This window comes from Battus philenor, unplaced genomic scaffold (genome assembly GCF_028537555.1).
Source record: "Battus philenor isolate CCGP_79_NKW_IND1 unplaced genomic scaffold, ilBatPhil1.0.hap1 SCAF_11, whole genome shotgun sequence".
In the NCBI taxonomy this organism is placed as follows: domain Eukaryota; kingdom Metazoa; phylum Arthropoda; class Insecta; order Lepidoptera; family Papilionidae; genus Battus; species Battus philenor.
The window spans coordinates 8,802,581-8,823,317 of record NW_027181673.1 but is presented as its reverse complement, the minus strand read 5'-3'; the positions used below and the strand labels follow the sequence as shown (position 1 = coordinate 8,823,317).

At 34.1% G+C, this 20,737-nt stretch overlaps 2 protein-coding genes across 2 annotated transcripts; both read left to right on the top strand.

The window, feature by feature from the left end:
* The first annotated feature begins 11,549 nt into the window (after positions 1–11,549).
* LOC137931008 (transmembrane reductase CYB561D2-like) lies at positions 11,550–15,498 on the top strand. The gene is made up of 3 exons (XM_068774398.1): positions 11,550–11,831; positions 12,025–12,217; positions 14,259–15,498. Exons 1-3 carry the CDS (start codon positions 11,586–11,588, stop codon positions 14,564–14,566), a joined length of 747 nt encoding a protein of 248 aa, XP_068630499.1. The 5' UTR covers positions 11,550–11,585; the 3' UTR covers positions 14,567–15,498.
* Positions 15,499–19,214: 3,716 nt separating this feature from the next.
* On the top strand, positions 19,215–20,691 carry LOC137930364 (transmembrane reductase CYB561D2-like). Its single transcript, XM_068773607.1, has 3 exons — positions 19,215–19,506; positions 19,832–20,024; positions 20,302–20,691. The coding sequence occupies exons 1-3, from the start codon at positions 19,258–19,260 to the stop codon at positions 20,607–20,609; spliced, it is 750 nt and encodes a 249-aa protein (XP_068629708.1). The 5' UTR covers positions 19,215–19,257; the 3' UTR covers positions 20,610–20,691.
* Positions 20,692–20,737: the final 46 nt, after the last annotated feature.

Below are 20,737 nucleotides of genomic sequence, written 5' to 3'. Positions count from 1 at the left end.
AGGGTATATGTAAAAGCTATATATAAGTTTTTTTTCACTTCTCTTTATATATATATATATATAAGAATAAATACAAGTTATTTTTTTTTAATTAATTCATTATTAAATTGCATGCGTTGAAAGTAGGAGTGGCATATATAACAGACATCACATCGGAAATCCTCTGAAATATTTTACCCTCAGCATTACCAGAACAGTTTAAAATTTGATTGGTTAGAAAGAAAGTATGCTCGGTGAAGGTGAACGCTAATGTGTTGCAGACTATCCTCCCTGAGTCTGTTACGCGGGTAGCCAGCACTATATACTGTTTACCATATTCGGATTTTTTCCTACGACATGACAGACCCGGTTCCCGTACTCCTCATGTGATGTCTAGGTCCACCTTGAAGAATAGCAGTACTTCCACTATTCCTAAGTTATCTTAAAAGGTAACTAATAGGACAATTACCATCTATAGTACCAGTGCTATGCCCGGATATAAAAGAATTATACTTATGGAGAGACTAAATCCAGTCTTTGAAGAGTTAACGTCGAAAGGGTAACCCAACAATTTCGTTGCTATTTAATCACGATGTGGTTAAACGAACCCAGATAAGTTAAATCGCCTGAAACTCTGATAGTGGAAGGACCAGGGAACCCACCACATCACAATTTTCCAAGAAAGACGTTCCTCAGGAAGCATCAGAAAAAAAGGTGAAGGCCCTCAACAATGAGAATTAAGACGCAAGGACTAGGAGGCAATAGTAAAGGCACCAAAGCAACGACATATTTCACCATAAATCAAAATCCGAATTAAGGAATATGAGTCAAGATTAGTTACACAGACTTATTTTTAATTTCTTTCTTAATAACAAAAAATATTAAGTTTGCTTAAAAACCAATATTTGAAACAAACATGCATTTAAATTGCAAAGATGAAGTTTTTAACAGTTTTTATGATTGTAATAGATACAGCGTTGGTAATTGTGTCGAACATGAATATTTATTGTTAATTTGTACACGATATCACTCGGTCCCAAGGCACAATAGCAACGATAATTCACATAATTTTCATTGCGAATGTTTATGAATATTTCATTTTCTGTTACGGATAATAAAAAACATATTTAATTATACACGCAGGTAAATAAAACCACTTTATTATTCTTAGGTTGCAATATTTTTGACAATATGTTGATAACACAGTCTCCTAAATTTTTCTGTTTATCTTGTATTAGATGTTATCCAAACCTATAATTTTATTAATTTTAATAACCAATAATTGTCCTATAATTTTATAAATATTACACACTTGGTATACAGGTTAATTGATTATAGGTGTGAAAGATTTAAAAAGGTGAATATAGAGAAGCTTGTTTGCTGCCAATAAACCTCTGGTACACGCCTTCCAAAAATCATTGGTATCAGAAATAATAATTATTGTAATAATTAGGATAAGTGATGTAATTATTAACATTTACTATCTAACTATGAAGACTGCGTTGTGACAAAAGTTGAAGTCTGCGCTTTTTCGCCTGTAATCAATAGTCCCGTGTAAACTAGAAACAACTGAAGAATTGCTCCGATGTGGCAGTGGGTAGGAGCATATTGCTAGCGCAAGCTCCCCTCTGCATGGACTGACGACATAGCGATCATCGTAGCAATCTTTGGCGGAGGTCTACGCCAGCGGACTTCCAAAAAAAAGAAAAGGATATTTTTTAATTTGGAAATTCATAAGCAATATTTAATTAATCTTTTTTTTAATTTAATTATTAATACATAAATAACGCGCTGAATTTATTATTTACATATTAATGTATATATTTATCATCATATCCTTTTATTAAAATTTACTTATCTTTAAGTTTTATTAACTTTTCTTTTATATTCACCAATTAATACATAAATAACGTGCTGAATTTATTATTTGCATATTTATATATATACTTATCATCATATCGTTTTATCTGAAAATAGTATGATATAAAACAATATTGTTAAAATTTATTCTAAAACATGTTATTATATAAAGTATTACGAACGTAATTTGCCCCGCAATGTAAAATATCCTGAATAATCTTATCATACGCGAACATCCCATACACTTTATTGGATTCTCGTTCTACTAAGTCGAGGGACTTACGACGACGGAGAAACATTTTTCGATCAAACTTCGAAATTAATTTTGAAGTTTCCGTCTGACCAGAGCTCTGTTGAAAGCTACGAACTAGTACCAACTGTTGACCAATCTAGTCTAAAAGTTATAATTTTATAACATAACTTTACTGATATCGTGATTAGAACAATATCACTCTTTAAATATTTATATTAGAGCAATACTAAATTCAATTTCAGATAACTTTGGTTTTGAAAATATCTCACTTCTTTTAAACAACTGCCACGCAAAAATTACTTTATTTGATACGGTTGTTATTGATTAAAGGCACACTTTGCACACGAGATGAATTAACAAATACTATTTACGCTTTTTTCTTGAGCTAAGGCTTTTCAAAGTGACAGTAACTTGAGCTAAATATAAAAATAAAGATAATAGCATTCGATGGAACCGAGGTTCGACCGTCTTAAATTGGAATACTTACCCGTACCAAATCCTGGTAAAATATACAGTTTACTCTCATGCAACCTCAGAGCTTGGCGGCCTTCTTATCCAGTTAAATCAATAATAACATATAATTTTAAAAGAATGTGTAAAAAAAAAATATTTATTGTCTGCAGAGACAGCCCTTAGCACAACGTCACTGGCGACAGAAAAAACGAAAAAAAGCATAATAAAACGCAAGTTGCGTTTTTTTAATCCATTTATAACAAAACTGCTTCCACTTAAAAAATATTCCAACAGAGTATCTTTACTAAATTTTACGCACTCATACAACATTCGGCTTGGTGTGTATTCATTTTAAATTTCAGTATTTCTTTAAAAATATGTCTGGAAGATGTTTTAATGACATTTTTAAAGCGGTCACCATTGTCTTAGAAATTTGTTTGGCTGAGTTTTTTGAATCTTGTCATTACGCATCTGAAAGAAACCTTTGATAATTTCAAGTTCTTTAATTATTTTTGTTGCAATTTAATTTTGGCTGAAAACCTTTTTTTAAGTTTTCTTTTCTTTACATTACTATCCCTGGTATCCATAAAGGTCGCTAAATTTTTGAGCCTTCATATCAATCTATCATAAGGTAGTATTTCTTTACAAAAACATCACGGAGTGCCCAAAAAAAACTTGTTAAAATGCCTTTATTGAAAAATTGTTAAATAGATGAAAAAATAATAGTAATAATAAAAATAATACAGAGGGATTGTTATACTATCAATGAAAGTATTTTTTAAAAAAATATTTTATGATACAAAAGAGAGACAACAACAAAGGATTCTTCTGTATCCAACAACCAACCCTCAAAGTTTGAATTCACGTAAAACCTAAATTGCATATCGGAGCTAAAATTAGCTTCTAACGCGCTTTAATACTTTGCCGTATTATCGTTTTAATAATGTACTGTAATCTGCAACTCGGGCCGCCCTACCGAGCCCTCCGGGATCCATCGCTAGTTCAAAGCGACAGCATACATGCTGATGAAAATTAAGACAGTTTACTTTTTTCTTTATTTTTGAAAATTTACATATATATTACTGCTATGTAGACACACATCTTTAATGAGTCTAGAACTACAAGTGTAAAAAACTATAGACTTAGTAGAAATACTCTTTTCGCTGAGAAGGGTTCAGCTCAGCTCGGCTCAGCGGATTTCAAGAAATTCCTTCCGCAACTTTGCCTCAAATATTTTTTTAAAGGGACAGATAGGTTTTTTTTTAAATTATTTGTTATGTACATGAAATTCCATTATTCTTTATTTAAGACATCATAAAGGCAAATGAAAAAAATTGTACGTGAAATGTAAATTTTTAATTTTCAAGAGCATTTGCACTATTTCCATACTTTTGAAAAAAAATTGGAATGTGTATGATAAAGCGTATAAAAATGTGGTTGAATTTTAGTCGTTTTTCTTTGCTAAAACATAATTTTTAATAAGAACCAAAATTATTTCTGTACAGCCTATATTCTACAACAAATTAGGCTCCAAAATTAATAGCTATCAACCTTATCGCTATCTCCTCGAAACTAAGGCGACAATGAACCCATAATTTTCAAAATTCATGTACGTGACAATGACGCGACGCTGGAACTTTGGTATTGTGTTCTGGTATCTTCATTATCAGGATTAAGTCCATTTATTTGCAAGACTATAACATCGAAATATTTCACCCTGTACTCACCAAAAGCGTAGGGCATATATACGCAAGTTAATACGGGCGCTCTGTAACAGGCGGTGCGGAAATACTTTTCGGATTTCCGCCGGCACCGAGCATCTCGCTCTCGCTTTTACTATTGATGCCTAGCATTCTACACAGCTTTACCCTAAGCGCATTAATTATTACAGCAATACTCTGAAAGCTACCTATGCAATGTGTAACTCCAGGGTTCAGTGTACCGTTATTTTTTATTGTTAAATACGTTCTTTTGGGTCGAAAGAACATTAAGATTAATACTTAGAATAAATTGAAACGAGAATTTTTTATTAGTATTTGAAAATAACGTATTATAATTCTTTTTATGTAATTTATATTAATTAAAAATATTCTATACGTTTATTTTATATATATAAAAATCTCTTAAACTTAGTCAAAAATAAATTCATTGCATAAAATGAGTGTACGAACTTCACAAGTAAAGTAATATACTGATTTTATAACATATCCCTTTTTCTTAACGACAAGAATTGTTTTTTTCTGTAATAAGAATGGTGAAACCACTATAAATATCTTATTTCTGAATGATTATGAAAAGTAATGCTGTGGTTATGTACATTTTTTCAGAAAGATATAAATAACCAAATAACATACAATGAAATCCTTTTTTCACTAAAATATAAACAAAAACGTCAATAAAGCAAACAATGTTGTTAAACTCAGTATCCAAAAATGTTTAATAAAAATTGTAATTAATTTAAGTTGAGAAAGTTGTACACCAAATTTTTTAAATTTAGTTCAGCAAAACTCTGAAGATGTTATTTTTTTATTGTCTTAATAACAGTCGTTTTAATAAAATACGAGAGTTGAAAATGAAATCTTGAAGCATATTCCTTATGTAGATTTTTATAATTCCCTGCATACGGGCTGAGGAGTGAGGTATGAAATTGTATTTTATTTTAACGCTGTCGTAAATCTTCACACACGAGTTATAAAATGAAAAAGAACCTTCATTCAAGAGTGTACAGCGCGGACATAAATTTTATATTATCCAACAATACATGTTATCTAGTTTGCAAATACATCACTTTTCTTTTGAAATACGTTGCACTATTTCATGGATAATAATCTTTTTTAAATGAAAAAATGTAATTCATTTTTCAATAACATTAATTAGAGATGTAAAAAATAAAATTTAATATAATGAATATTAAAATATATACTTAAATTGTAAATATTTAATTTTTAACTGAACGAATATTATATTTATGATAACTGAAAACATAACCTTATATAAACTAATACCTTTAATATTTACGCTAATATTATTTTTGATTTGGAACTAGTTTTAACGCATTACATTTTTTTAACACTTTCTTGTGCGCATTTGACCACCAACTCGCCTGATGGATAACGACGACGCGGTCGAAGACGAACGTGTCGGTATCATACATCTATTTACTCTAACCCTGAAGAGGCTAGGAATAGTTCTAGAGGGGTAGGAATAGTACTCGACTGTGCGAATCAGAAACGTTGAGTCGCAACGCTTGCTCCAAGAAATCTGAATATATAATCGCAAACAATTACTTTTATGTTCCTGACATTTCGAGTCCTCGATAACCATATCGAGAATATTAAAATAAATTGAAAATATTTTGATATAAATAAAAATCGCGACATAATTTGTTAAAAATTTGTTTTCTCTCATGATTACCAAACTGTTAACTTAAAGAAAAGTAAGCATAAAAACCAAGTAATTTGCTTTCGGTTTCGTTATTCTATTGTACTACAGTAAAAACGTAAGAACAACGTCTCATTAATTTATTCTCACCATAATAACAATGTAGACCGCTTCCGCCCTATTGAAAATACATGGTGAGACGTATGTATAGCTGCGGATGTTTTACGGATGAAAAGATGGTGATGGTAAAAAAAAAGTATGATTAATTTTGACACTTTTAAAATTATGTAGACAATTATAAAAAGAGAAGGTAACACTTTCCAAGTTCAAAATTTTCTCTGTTATGTCACTACTGAAATATCTCAATAGATAATTAGCAACCAAGGGAATACCGTTAATTTGAAAGCACATCTAAATCTCACATATGACGGAGGATTGAAAATAATTCAAGTAGAAAATTAATCCTTGATTACGACCCACTTCTATCAAGATCTGAGAAGAGAACACGAACCTCGGTACACATGGAAATGATTTTAACATTTGTGTTATTTTACATTTCACTTCTATAGTTGTAAAGCATACGTAATCATAATAATTACCCTGGTCATTTTAAATGCAAAGCAAAGCGCGCCATTTCCCATCATGAAAGGATATTGGAGTGTAATTTGCGGATTTGTATTTCCGCCGGTAGATGAACATTACATCACTCTGACTATTGCTATTTATGGGAATAAGGATTGCATAACAATATCGTAAAAGACTAAACGAAATTTCTTATTACAAATATGTTAATATATACACGAATAACGGGAATACAAACACGTGAAAAAGTATCACAATATTTTAAAATCTTTCTTATTAGGTCTTATAAAATAGACAAGCTGTAACTAATTCATTCAAAACAAAATAAACAATTGTCTTATTATTAAATGTAAAATAACTTCACTTCCATTTTATCGTAATCGGTGTTTTGGAAAATGTAATATTTTGTGTACCATAATTTTCGTTGGATTTATATATTCAAAGACTGGCACAAGGTAAATTTATTATTTTACTTTTTTATAGCCTTAATAATTTTACAGCATTATAATAGTTCTTATAAATATATACATGAATACAATCAATAAAATGATCAGCGAGCTCAGCGCTTGGAGCGTTCGGATGTGTCTCCTGACTTTCCCGCCTCCTGTATTGCTGACTAGCAATTAGGTTCGCTGCGTTGTACCCTAGTGTAAGGAATTCCTGTGCACAGCGTGTGGGAGTGCGGAAGTGTCTCCGGACTTTCCCGCCGCCCTCTCTGCAGTTGCTGCCCGTTAAATCCTGAGCCCCTGCGCATGGATTCGCTACGCTCGGCGTTTGGAGTGTCGGAAGTGTCTTCGGACTTTTCCGCGTCCCGCAGTTACTGACGTAGTGTCCGCCTTCTTGCACCTCTGTGCAAGAAAACTCAGTGATCAGCGTTTGTAGTGGCGGAAGTGTCTCCGGACATCCCCGCCTCCCTTAGTAGCTAACGCAGACTATTGTTTCTAACTGTTAAAGAAAGTCTAAAGTCGTCCCTGGGAAACCTGCAGTGAACGCACGTTCAGTCTGTGAACGATCGCAGACTACGCAGCTCCTGTCGCTTCGGTCTGGACGGCTCCTTCGTCGTGCCAAGTCAAGAAGCAAGCCGCACCCGAGCCACATGTTCGGTCAACATCTGTCGGCCTGCCCGCTACCCGCCCTTCCGCGTTTTGACACTCGTCGCGCGTCGTCGCCGTTACCCCCCTCCCCGGCCCCGAGGACTGTCCCCCCTCCCCCCAACAGCGCCCCTACGTTGGTTGCTTAGAGAATTAAGTAGGTAAGACTAGGACCATTAGGCGCGTTTTACGGACGCCGGGTGACTCCGCGTTCGTACGACCGTTTAGGGTTCAGTCTTCGCCGAGTTTAATTAGATTTGCTGACGCGTTGTGACGCTCAGTAACGCGGGTTTACCTCCCGTCGGACACCGCTGTCTGGCACAAGGGTGCCCAGAGTGACCTGCGAGGTCACTTCATTTAGACTCCCGCGGTCCCGCGCTCTCCATCGTTCCGTGCTGGCAGTGTCCTTCCCTCCCCCTGCCGTTCGGCAAGGAGGTACTGAGTAGTTCGACCCCACCCTCACCACTTCACCCAACAATGGCGCAATCCTTGCATCATTACACGGGCCCTCCCTTCGGCGAGGATCCGGTCATCAACTTCGGCCGTAAGGCCATGAAATACCCGGACGAACACAAGGCAGATACCAAGGACCGTCCCACCCGCTTTCGAAGTGACTCCCCGCAGTCACCTATGCTATGAACGCAGTCCGCTATGAAGAGGGAAAATCCCTCCCCGTCGAGGACCCACACCCGAGTGCCGGCTCGTCGGACTACACCTCCGGGTCCGAGTTTCTAGGTTCGGACTCGGAGATGGAGATCGACGGACCGAAGTCTGTCCCCCGAACCGACGACTTGACCCTAGTCACTGGCAAGAGGAAGAGGCCGCTTCGTGCTGCACCCTCCCCCTCTCACCGCGGCAGTACCTCAAAAATTGTGGCCTCCCAAGGCCCCCCCGAAAACGGCACCAAACCTCCCCCGCCCGTCTTTTTCCACGACAAACAAGCGTAGAAAACTGTCCATTCGTGGTTTCTTGTCAACGAGATGGACAAAGTGAAAGGTAAAAGTACCTCCTGCTGCCTCTGTGCACCAAGCTGATTATAGCATGCCTCTCATTATGGCAACTACAGAGCTTTTCTCCGAGGGAAAGAAAATCTTTGTCCTCAGTGAGGTCTGCTCCCTTTCAGGGTTTCTTTCGAGGCCCCTCACCGCAGAGGCATCGTCGGCCAGTGCCACAGATGCCAGCTGTACGGCCACGCAGCCCGCAACTGCCTCTCCAGCCCCCGGTGCGTCAAGTGCCTAGGGGATCACGCGACTGCAGACTGTAAGACGTGTGTCCTCTGTAAGACCAAAGGCCACCCCGCCAACGACAGGGGCTGTCTCAAGGCGCCTAATAAATGCCGCGCAGTCCGCCCTTCGACCCTCCGCCCACCCAAAGTCGCTGCCCGACTAACTTCCTCAGCTCCCGCGGAGAATATTTTGTAGCCCGCTTCGAAATACCTTCTCCCTCCTCCGCCCCCAGCCACTTCAGCCTTGGCGAAGCCACTCTACCTGAAAGGCAAGCCCGCCACGCTCCCTACCGCCACATCGGTTGCTTACGAGCAACTGAAACCCTCCAAACCCCAAACCGGGTCCCCTTCGCCTGCCGAGGAATTCAAAGCCCTCGCACAATACCTCGCCAATGTAGACCTCGACGAGGTCTGCATTCTCGCCGCAAAACTCCGTAAAGCCTCCGGTCCCTCGGAGTGCTTTCTCTGTATTGCGGAGCACTTGGCCCTTTTCGCTGCCCTTAAAGCGGAATTTAAATAATTTCCGCTGCCCCGTCTCAACGCCAGGACACACGCCTCACATCGAGCCCCGGTGGACTCGATGCACATGTCATGCACTACTTACTTACACATAACACGGCGGCCGTTCCGCCTAATCCGCGTTCAAGCGAGGGCGGTCCGGAGAGGCCCGAGTCTCTCCTGACCGCCGAGTAGTCCTCGCTTCGTGCTACGTACACTACACCCCACTCACTACACTATACACCTACACGAGTGTAGTTCTCATGTGTGCATGTGGACGTCTTCATCGTAACTGGTATACGATTCCTAGCGTAAAATTTTTAGTCCGTGGACCCCTGTTTCCACGGGCTCAATTTCGATGAAGCTGCACAAAGCCTAAACCGGCTAGCAGCATAACCTGTAGTACATAAAATAAAAAAACAACGAAATTTTTGTAACTGCTAATTCTAATTCAATGTTGTAAAACATTACTTCATATCCTACATGTAAAATTTATGCTGACTAATTATTTATTATATTTATAGACCAACGGATTAACAAGGTGAAGTAGCAGTGTGCAGGCCACTTACCGGACAGCCACTGTGACCTTAAGATTCTGGAGTGAAGACCACGAACCGGCAAGCGCAGCTACGGACTTCTACCCATAGGGTGGACGGAGGCCGCTTCCAACAGATCCTCTTTTAATAAATCTATTAATAAAGCCTACATCCAGTAGTGAACTCCTGTCCGTTTAAATGACGATATTAAATATGTAAATCAACCCTGAAAATAAAAAGAATTCAGATAAAATAGAGAAAAGGTGAAGAACAAAGGCCGATATCATGGCAAACAGCGATTGGTCAAATCTTTGATAACTTCACGTAAACAAAAAAATAATTTGCAGTTATTCCTTAATAGTAGAATTCCTCGCAAAGCAGTACTTTTTAGACCTACATTTAGATTACATATTGAAGAATGCTTTGGCTAGTAAAATGTAACCATTACAAACACGAAAGCAATATTACACGGTAATTGTTTTCAAAATCCTTTAATAATTTTAGATTTAGAATTAATTTTAGATGATGTCTTTTTATCAAATGAAACACCCGTTTATTATTTTAGCAAGTAAAATCTATACCAACAGATATTTCAGTTTATTTTACAGCGATTCGAAAAGTAATACATGTTTATTAAGCAAAGCAAATAAATGCTTGAGTGAAATATCAATAGTGTCACGTGCCAATTTATATTTTCGTTGAGCAATCCCCTCACTAAAAGATCAATTTCGCGCTTGGACAAATTTAATGTAAACTTAAGTGCCTAGGGGAGACACCGACAAATGAAAGCCGGTCCCGGTGCGTTTACAAACGTCTCTGTGTTATTGAATTCCTTATTCTGAGGTCTAAATAATTTTAATCTAAATTTTGAGATAGCCATAGCATGAAATTTAAAACGACGTAATAACAAAACATTTTAATCGCATACTTTGTGATACATATAAATATTGAAGATTTTTTTCATTAAAAATCATTTATTTCTCTTTTTTACTAAGAATTCGTTAGATATATGTATATAAATCATAATTTAAAAACTTTGAAGATAAACAAACGCAGCAAGTGTAAATTTTTAAAAATCATTAACCGCAATTTATATATTTTATTCCGTAATATTTTATACGAAAATAAATCGTAACCAAAGTATTCACAAAGTAGTCGTTAGTAACCCTTGAAGCAAAATATATTAAACTCATGAAACTAACACATTCTATCAAAATTTTATGTTGTAAACATTTGCTAATATCTAGACGTTTAATCTATAAGTTTATTGATATAATTATTAAAATAAATCAATATTCCAGGAACACGCTTCTTATAATCACTTATTACCTTTAATTGTACGCCAGATACGAATACGTCTAGCTTTGTAAATTCGTATATTTGTGAAATATAAATAACATCGAGGGACTTTTTTAAAATCTTTTATGTTTTCCGCTTTAAACAACATCATCGATTTATCTAAATTAATGATTAACATGATATATCTTAGATAAAATTCCATTTTTGTCTTATCTCTGTTTTATGCACTATTCTGCATTAAATATATCACTTTTGATAGACTTACACTTATTAGATTTAATCCTTGTTATGGATTAAATCTAAACTGATAAGATAAGATCGTTTTACAGGTTTACCATAAATAAAAATGAAATTAATGCAGGATAGCATTTTATCAGCAGTGCGGAAAGAATTTGGCATACGTTAAGAATTTTTAATTGTGTCGTAAAATGTCTAAAACATTTGATCCGATGTTTTCTACTGACCCAACAATTGTTTCTAGTGAACCGAAAAAAGAAAACGTTTTAGGACGAAGTTTGAAATACAATTTGTACATTTTTCAATTAACATTGAATTTAGTAGCCCATATTTTAATTGGTATTATTGTCGGTGTTTGCCTTCTGTTTACATTTTGGAACAACTTTCCGTTGCCTTTGGGTCCGACACCAATTCATATTATTCTTTGCGTGATTGGGGTAAGTTTTTGATAACGTATATTGTTCACTAATGAACCTTCTTAGTGTCGGATCACTACTTCTATGTAAGTCAAGTTACAATAGAGCACAGACAACTGAAAGCAACCTTGATTATTAATTTCAAGCATGACTTCACTTTATGGCTTAATTTCCTTAAATGTAATCATTTATTATGAAATTATTTTCCTTTTAGCATCAATTACTTATGGCTGAATCATTTCTTTGTTTATCATCTTTTAATGGATGGGTTTCAAAACTAAGGCATGTCGATAAACTTCGTGCACACTGGGTTTTACAAATTGTAGGTTCTGGAATGGCCCTAGCTGGAAGTTTTATTAAAATTATGGATAAAGAGGTACATTGGAATACTTACCATGGACAATTTGGTAAGTAAACGCTACTTATAATAATTATTTTATTATATTTATGTTTAGTTCCTTATGTCATCGGGATGAGAATTACTCTTAAATTAGATAACATCAGCATAAGTTTTGTTTACTGCAAATAAATTATGTTATGTAGGCTTATCAAAAACATATTTTTAAATAATTACGGAAGTAAATAGATATGCCCCTATTAGAGCACTAGGAAAGTGAATTTTCTTAGCGTGAAATAAAAAGAATGATGGTATATACTAACATATCAACTTTAAGTAATATATATTAACTTTAAATATGTAATTAATCAAACTTCTGGCAGCACGCTATGTGGTTTCCTTTGGCACTAATACGATAGTGACGCTGATGAAAATATTGAGGCGCTACCTTAAGGTGCTATAAAACTGTAAAACAATCGTCAAGAACCATTGTTAACAAACTAATATTAATTAAAAAAAGAATAATTGAAATGATAATAATCGGAAAAATAATATTCCCCAACAATGCAGTGGTAATGTTACCATAGAAATAGTTGTTACTCATAGTGAGTGAGCATTTGTGGCATAAACAAGACCGAAGTATAAGATTTGACCTGATCTCAATTTATCATAATTGCAACAATTATACTGTGGGCTTTGATAGGCAAGACTTTAAAACGGCATACCCAGTTCATACCTAATAAGTTAACATATATAATAAGTTAACTTTAAATAAAAAATAAATTCCGCTTTGAAGACATCATAGCTAGTGAAAATAAACAAGAAGCGAAAGTTATTTCTACGCGTTATTTTTCGTATTTAAAAAAATCTAAATGGTATAATTTTTCACTTATTGTTTTGTGACTGCCATATAATCACCAGTGTATTAAAATGTTAATTGCTTAGTAAGAAATAGTATTTTTATGCAACTATTTTTCATATAATTATTTTGTTGGTGTTATATGGTCGTTTTGTGCCTTCCTCTAGAATAAGATATCCTCAAGAACACCATGGCAGTAGTATGCAATCTCTTTCAATTATAAATAAATGATAAATTAAACATTTTGATTAGTAGCTATCTTAATATCACAAATTTACATTTGGATGAAAGTGACAGTGGAAGTAGTAGAGCAATGGTAGCCCAGCACTTGAGGACTATTATTTGCGATGTACTCTTATATATAATTCACATTTTGTGCATTGATTGTATACGATTGCCAGGGCTCACAAACAAGTTACCATGAATGGGCAACACCGTCTTCTACGTACTACATATATTATATTTTACATATATTACATATATTATATTTTACATACATATAACAAAGCCCAAAAATTTTTGAATTTAAAAATAAAATTTGAAAATCGATATACGGGTTTTATCTTTTATGAAATGTATTGTATGTTCAGAAAAACATTACGGATTTTTTCAGGAAGTGTGATATATATATATATATATATATATATATATATATATATATAATGTAAACACTAAAAGCGTAAACAAATTTCATATACCTTCATATATAAGACTCGACTTCATTTGTTTGTATATTTTAACTATAATATTCCAGATAATATTTAGAAAACACCTATAGCTTAATTAAAAGCATGGAATGTTTTTTTTTACTTTAGGTAACTCTATAAATAACTAACACAAACAAAACATAGAAAATAGAACACCTTGAGATTAATGTTTTAGCTTCTGGCCTATTTCAATGTTAATTAAATATGTAACATTACATTATTTTACAAAACAAATAGTCCCGCTAGAGTTTTCTTACCTATTCTTCTCTAGTCTGATTCATTTAACATTCAAACAGGTCGTAGATTTTTCTTCAAGCCAAGGAGAAATGTTATCCATTCTATGACGTATTCATATATCCATTCCAACAATCCATCACATATCCATATATCCATTCTATAAAGCTTCTTTTGTAAACGATAAGTTACAGTAAATATGTCAATTTAAGCAAATATTAATTTAAAACTTTTATCAATTCATGACAATTGTACACTGCTCATTTTTTGTGGCCAGTTCATCTATAAATTTTGTATATTTTTACTTGCAGCGTTGGTGGCAATGGTTTTTACAGTCGCGAGTCTTCTCAATGGATTAACTGCATTATATGCCTACGAATTTCGAAAATTACTAAACGGAACTCTCTCTAAACTAACACACATTTGTTTTGGCACAATAGCCTTCGCTGCTTCAGGCATCAGTCTTTGCTTCGCATTTGATTATGAACGTTTCAGAAACTGGTCAATGTCTGAAGTCGCCGACGTAGTAATCGCATTAACTGCGATATTAACATTTATTGTTATTATTAATCCATTTATTACATTTTATTCGAAAGCAACTATTGCATTAAGAAGATAGAGTCAAAACGTTTCTATGAACACTTTTTTAACGTCTTTATATACATAAATGGAAACCTTTATGCCTTTCATGTGCATTATTAGTGATACCGAAACCGTTGTTTTGCGCTTTAGGAAAGTACGGCGAAGTAAGAGTCGAAGAAAAAAGATCATGGGCGCCACTGTCACGGGCATTGACACTATACTGATAGAACGCAGGGAACGATACTCCTCCGTCTTGCCGCGTCTAAGACCCGGTACTGCGGTTTCGGAAGCACTATAGGTACTTGAAAAGAAATGTTTACCAGACAACTATCTATAATTATAGACAATTATCTACTAATTACTTGAGATTATAAATATGGGTGCATGCTGGTAAAATAATTTTCTTTTTCTTGCTAAGAAGTTATGGAAATCGCTACAAAGAGCGAGTTATGGAGATTAACAAATGATACAATTTTCACAGTCTATTGTTTCACACATTCTGATATGGTTAGTTAAGTCAAATACATCTAATAGAGTTACATAATTTCGTGAAATTTTGAAAAAAAGCGTTTTCCATAACAAATCAAGACTTTTTTAGACAAATGTGCATCTATAGTCGATCTCTTATAATTTAAGTTTAAACATACAAGGGCTGTTTATGTTAAGCAATACTTCTAAACACTCTTAAGTAAATTTATTGTGATTACAACAAAGTAATGTACTTAGACTTTGATTAGGTAAGGTAAAGCCTAACCAGATAATTACATGCAAAGCTTGTGAGATATTCCAACATTAACTTATAAAAAATAATCAAAAAGGAATCTCAAATTATGTAACCATAACATGAATGCCATAGTATTATTTTTGAACTATTATTTATGCCAACATTTAAAAGATAAAAGTAATTTTAATACACATATTTTTTATAAAATATTTTAAACCATTTGCAGAGGAATTATGATGCAACGAAATACCTATTGTCAAAATATGTTATATACAACTATATATTGTATTATGTATAATTCAGTTTAAATTTAAGACATTCGTAAATTGAATCAAAATATTCAAGTTACATATTACAGTAAAAAAGTAATAGAATTTAATAAAGAACATAAAATAATGCACGACACTATTTAAGATTCAATCGATTACGTCAACCAATGTGCGAAATTCGATAATTGATCATTATCAATAAGTAATGTAATGGATAAGAATGTTCAGTTTAAATTATCAACGTTTCCCTTTAACATATCGCAAATGATAAGATAATTTTATTTGGGTTTTTTTGTTTTTTAACACGTTTAATGTCTTATTAATATAATAAAATAAAGTACCACTAAAATCATTTCAATCATCTTTTATTATAAACTACTGATTCCATTTTTAACCTTAGCAAACTAGTATCAATAAATAAACTAAAATTCTTACAATCTCATAATGAAAGTTTAAATTGCTTACAGAGATTAACAAAACTAACCTTTTCTGTGCGACTTAAAATCAATAAATCCAAACGATTAAAAAATATTCATAATTACTACAAAATCAATCTTTGGAGATTAATTCAAACTGGTAGATCTAAATTTACGACTAAAAATTATAAATCCCAAAACAGAGTATGTGTCGAGGGCAGTGTGTAAGTACATGTAATTTGCAAATAGTGTCTAAGGGTAACACTTCAAATATTTCTGCGACCAGTCCATTATGTCGAGGTATTATTGTGTGCACAAAAACGGCAATGGATCCAGCACGAAATTTTATCAAAGAAATATATAACAATAATCCAAAACGGTAAAATCTACCAACCATAGCGGAATGTTTCTACGAAATATTAAGTTGCAATTTCAGTAACGTTATCGCGTACAAACCAGCTGGTGGCAAACGCGGTTAACCACGAGTTTACTTGACAATCAAATATCAATCGTTATACAATCTGCATACAAAACATAATGGAAATAGTTGACGTGACATATCCGTGGCTCTCTCGGCTTTTCTCTAACAATAATATCTCCGATATTCTCCGACACTCTCCAAAAAGATATCACGTAGTCTTTTATTACAATAAAATATTTCAAAACTTCAATGAAACTATTAAAGTCAAAAAATTCATGTACCTGACAATTACAAAGTAAATATTGATATTTCAGATCACATGGTACATACCATCATATAGCTCTAAATGAAAAAAAAAAAGGTATGGCCCGATTTTTTACTTAAAAAATGTTACCTGTTATTAGTATTTACAAATTATGCGGGTTTGAGGAAGCAAGTGTTACCTAAACCAGGTTTTAGATTCTAAACTCGGAGGCTCTCTCGGGTTCCTCAGATTTATACGTAACATACTAATATTACCGAATTGGAAGGCACAGAAGAAGATTAGAAGTTACCAGGTGCAGCCATCCCTCCTGCTGGCTGACTCCGGGCCTGCCGAACAGTTTCGCCAATTGTAGAAGAAACGATTCCAGCAACGCTTCCATCTACGATTAAATAAGACATATTCGATACGTGGCGGTTAGTCTTACATACTTACAGTTAATACTTGTATTTTCCTTGGGAATAAGCAATCCGCGAACGTAATAATTCCAGAGCTATACAAAGTAACGATTCTGTATTGAGGAAAGCCGCACTTTCAGACAAGCTTGGTCAATACTACACAGTAAGTAAAAATACTTTCGATTAGTAAACTAATAGCCTGTTAAATCATGATATAGAAAAGGTCACCATTCTAAAAAAATTTACTACTTTCTATCAGATACACATTTGCTGCAAATAGATAACTTTCTGTGTTACGTTATAACATGAGGTTAGAATAGGAAAATCGACAATTTAGTTTCAGATATAATACGTTAAAAAAAATTCAACATTTTTTGCAATTAAAATAAATAAATAAGTTGATAGAAATAATAAACATAAAGGATCATTAATGTTTACATAATCGTTTGCTATGGGTTTCATTTCATCATCTCCGGTATCATTTCAGCCGTAGGATGTCCACAGCCTGACTTTAAGCCTCCTCCGAAGATTTTCAAAAGGACCAGTAGGAAGCGATCTATATCAAGCTACTTGAGCAAGGTCTTGTCTCCAGCTTATGAATGGACGTCCTGCGGTGTGCTTAGCGGTGCGTTGTCTCCACTTCAAAAACTTTCAGCCCCAACGATCATCTGTTCTTATTCCTTGCCTTATGTAGCCTACTCGCTACCACTTCAGCTTACAAATTCACTGCAATATGTTGGTTACTTTAGTCTACGTATACAAGTAATCTACACAAATAGCACGTACTGCGAAATAATGAGAAGCAATATTGCTGGCGTGTACCATAACAAAATACAATTTGCTTATCGTCGGCAAATTTCACATTGTAACCCTAAAATTTAATTGGATTAAATTCCATTAGCACTGGTCGAATTGAGGTCCCTTAATTGTGCTGACCAAAACACCGGTTTATTATGTTTGCCCCGCTCCTGGATCCTTCTCTAAGTTTATTTCAATCTATTTGATAAATGAATTAAATTTGAAAACCTTTTATAGTTTGTCTTTTATACCAAATCAAGCAATTACGAACAATATTTGACTATCTAATAAAGTCCTATAAAAAACATTGCTTTTAAATGTGTAGAATTGTACATAATTATTTGATTCGCAACCTCATTCGCATTGAAAGAATCAATTTTACCCATGACATTAATCTAATATGTTATCATGTAAAAGTGTTACATTCGTTCGATGGGGAAGGATCGTGATCAAAATTACGAGTATAAAATTAAATTAAGAATTTTGAAGACCTTTGCTACTCAGACCGGCGTCCTCTTAGACTTTACTTAAGACTAAATTACCGATCAGTATCGACTTGACTAGAGGTCAAAATACCTTAGAAATGGCCATCAGAGAACTTTACGACAATTTTTTTGAATAGAAAGTAGTGAGCCTGTCTCGTTTCACCGGAAATTTGCAATGACGTGGATCAAACCTGGAAGTACATGCCGAATGTTTGCGCTTTGCAATACACATACAATTCAATTCCTAACTCCGTCAGGAAACTATGTTGTCAAACATTCATAGATCCGACAAACAGTCTCGACAATTACGGTCTGCTCTTAGATTAGCGGGCTTTTCTTTTAAACGTTCTATCAGTATCTAGAAGCTCAATAGTGTAGCATGAACACAGAGTATATACATTTCCAATCTCTTAGTTTGTGGCATCGTGTAGATATATCTATTCTTTATTTTAATTGGACACATAACTAAAGACAAAGATGCAGAATTCGTAAAGTATATAATAAATGTATAAATATTCTGTTTTTTTTATTTGCCACATAATATTTCGTTTTTTGGTAAATTGTAAATGTAGCTCTTTATCGAAGTTGCAAGTAAAACTTTTATGGATTTTTACCAAGAGATATTAAAGGCACAATTTAATAAATACTTATAAAATTTCACAATAATTACGTTGATAAATTAACCGAAAAGAAAGATCTATGAAAGCAGGATTACAGTGAATTAATATTCCACACTGATTATAATTTTTTTTCATCTTAAATAAAATCATTGTACTATCTAATTTATCTACAACTTGTTTGAGCTTCGATCGATATTGATAAAGTCAGAGTCATCACAAATTATCTGTCTTCACAACTACTATAAATGAATTCATGAAATGATTTAAGGTGCACATTAGGCTTGTTGCATGGTGAGCACACATTAAAAAAATCTATCTTTCGTTCTGTTTTAAAAATGCCGCCAAATATCGCAGAACCGAATATTTCGTTAGATTCAACTCCTGTGCCAAGTGCGGCGAAATCTCAAAACTTACCATCGCCACAAGAAAAAACTAAATATAATTTGTATATTTTTCAATCAACCCTAAACTTAATAGCACATCTTTTAATTGGTTTTGTCGTCGGTGTTTCCATACTGTATTCGTTACGCAATGGTTTGCCTTTGGGATCTACGCGTCTGCACGTTATTCTTTGCGTAATCGGGGTGAGTTTTCATTTTTCTAACATTAATTGTAAAATTTATAAAAATAGTTAAAACGATCTCCAGTTGATAGAATATTTATGTGTATTAAGTATTAAGGTGTTGTGAAAAAAATTAAGAGATTTTGCTCCTCGAAGCGTAAAGAGCTTCTTTTTGTTACTTGAGTTAAGACTCGCTAATTATTGGTAGCGCTATATAAAACAACATTATTAATCAGTAGTTTGTCAATTACGATCTCTATTCATCTAAAACTTTTGATAGTATTTTGTAAAAATATAACGAGTGAATGCTTTTTCAAACATTTATGATGTAACATTTTTCATTACAGCACCAATTGCTTATGGCTGAATCCATTCTTAGTTTATCATCTGACAACGGATGGTCTTTAAAACTAAGGCATGTGGACAAACGTCGTGCACATTGGATTCTTCAAATTTTAGGTTCAGGAATCGCACTTGCTGGAAGTTTTTCGAAGATTATGGTCAAACAAATACATTGGGATACGTACCATGGACAATTTGGTAATTAAATGTTATTTTTCTCTACAAAAGATCAATGGACTACAGACAAAATTTTGAAAACTGGAGTTCCGATAGTTGTGAAAAGTTTTCACAAATGTTTAATTAAAGAGCTGATTTGAGTTATATAATTATTTGTAGGTAATCAAGCATACTGGCGCCTCTTTTTATTAAGAATATAATAAGCTTAATAAATGTATTAATTTAAAAAAGTCAGTATTCTGTATTTAACGAAAGTTATGAAAATCAATGTTTAACAAAAATATATTTTTTTTTCTAGCGCTGGTGGCAATAGTCTTCACAGTGGCGAGTCTGGTCAATGGGTTAACTTCGTTATACGCTTACGAATTTCGAAAGTATTTAAACGGTACAATCTCAAAGTTGACACATATTTGTTTCGGAGTTATAGCTTTTGCTGCGTCCAGTATCAGTCTCTGCTACGGCTTTAATTACAACATTTTTAAATCGTGGGCAACCCCTGAATTTACGTATGCGATCATTGCCTTTACAGCGATATTCACGTTCATCATTATAATCAATCCCTGCATAACTTTCTTATCAAAAGCTGTCACTGCAATTAAGAAATAGATGACATCTATAAATTCTAGTTATAATTAGCCTTATACATTTGCAGAGAAAAGGTAGAGAGAAAATAATTTTGCTTGTCATTTATTGATTAATAAATAAAAACTGATAGTACTTTTTAGCACGATAAG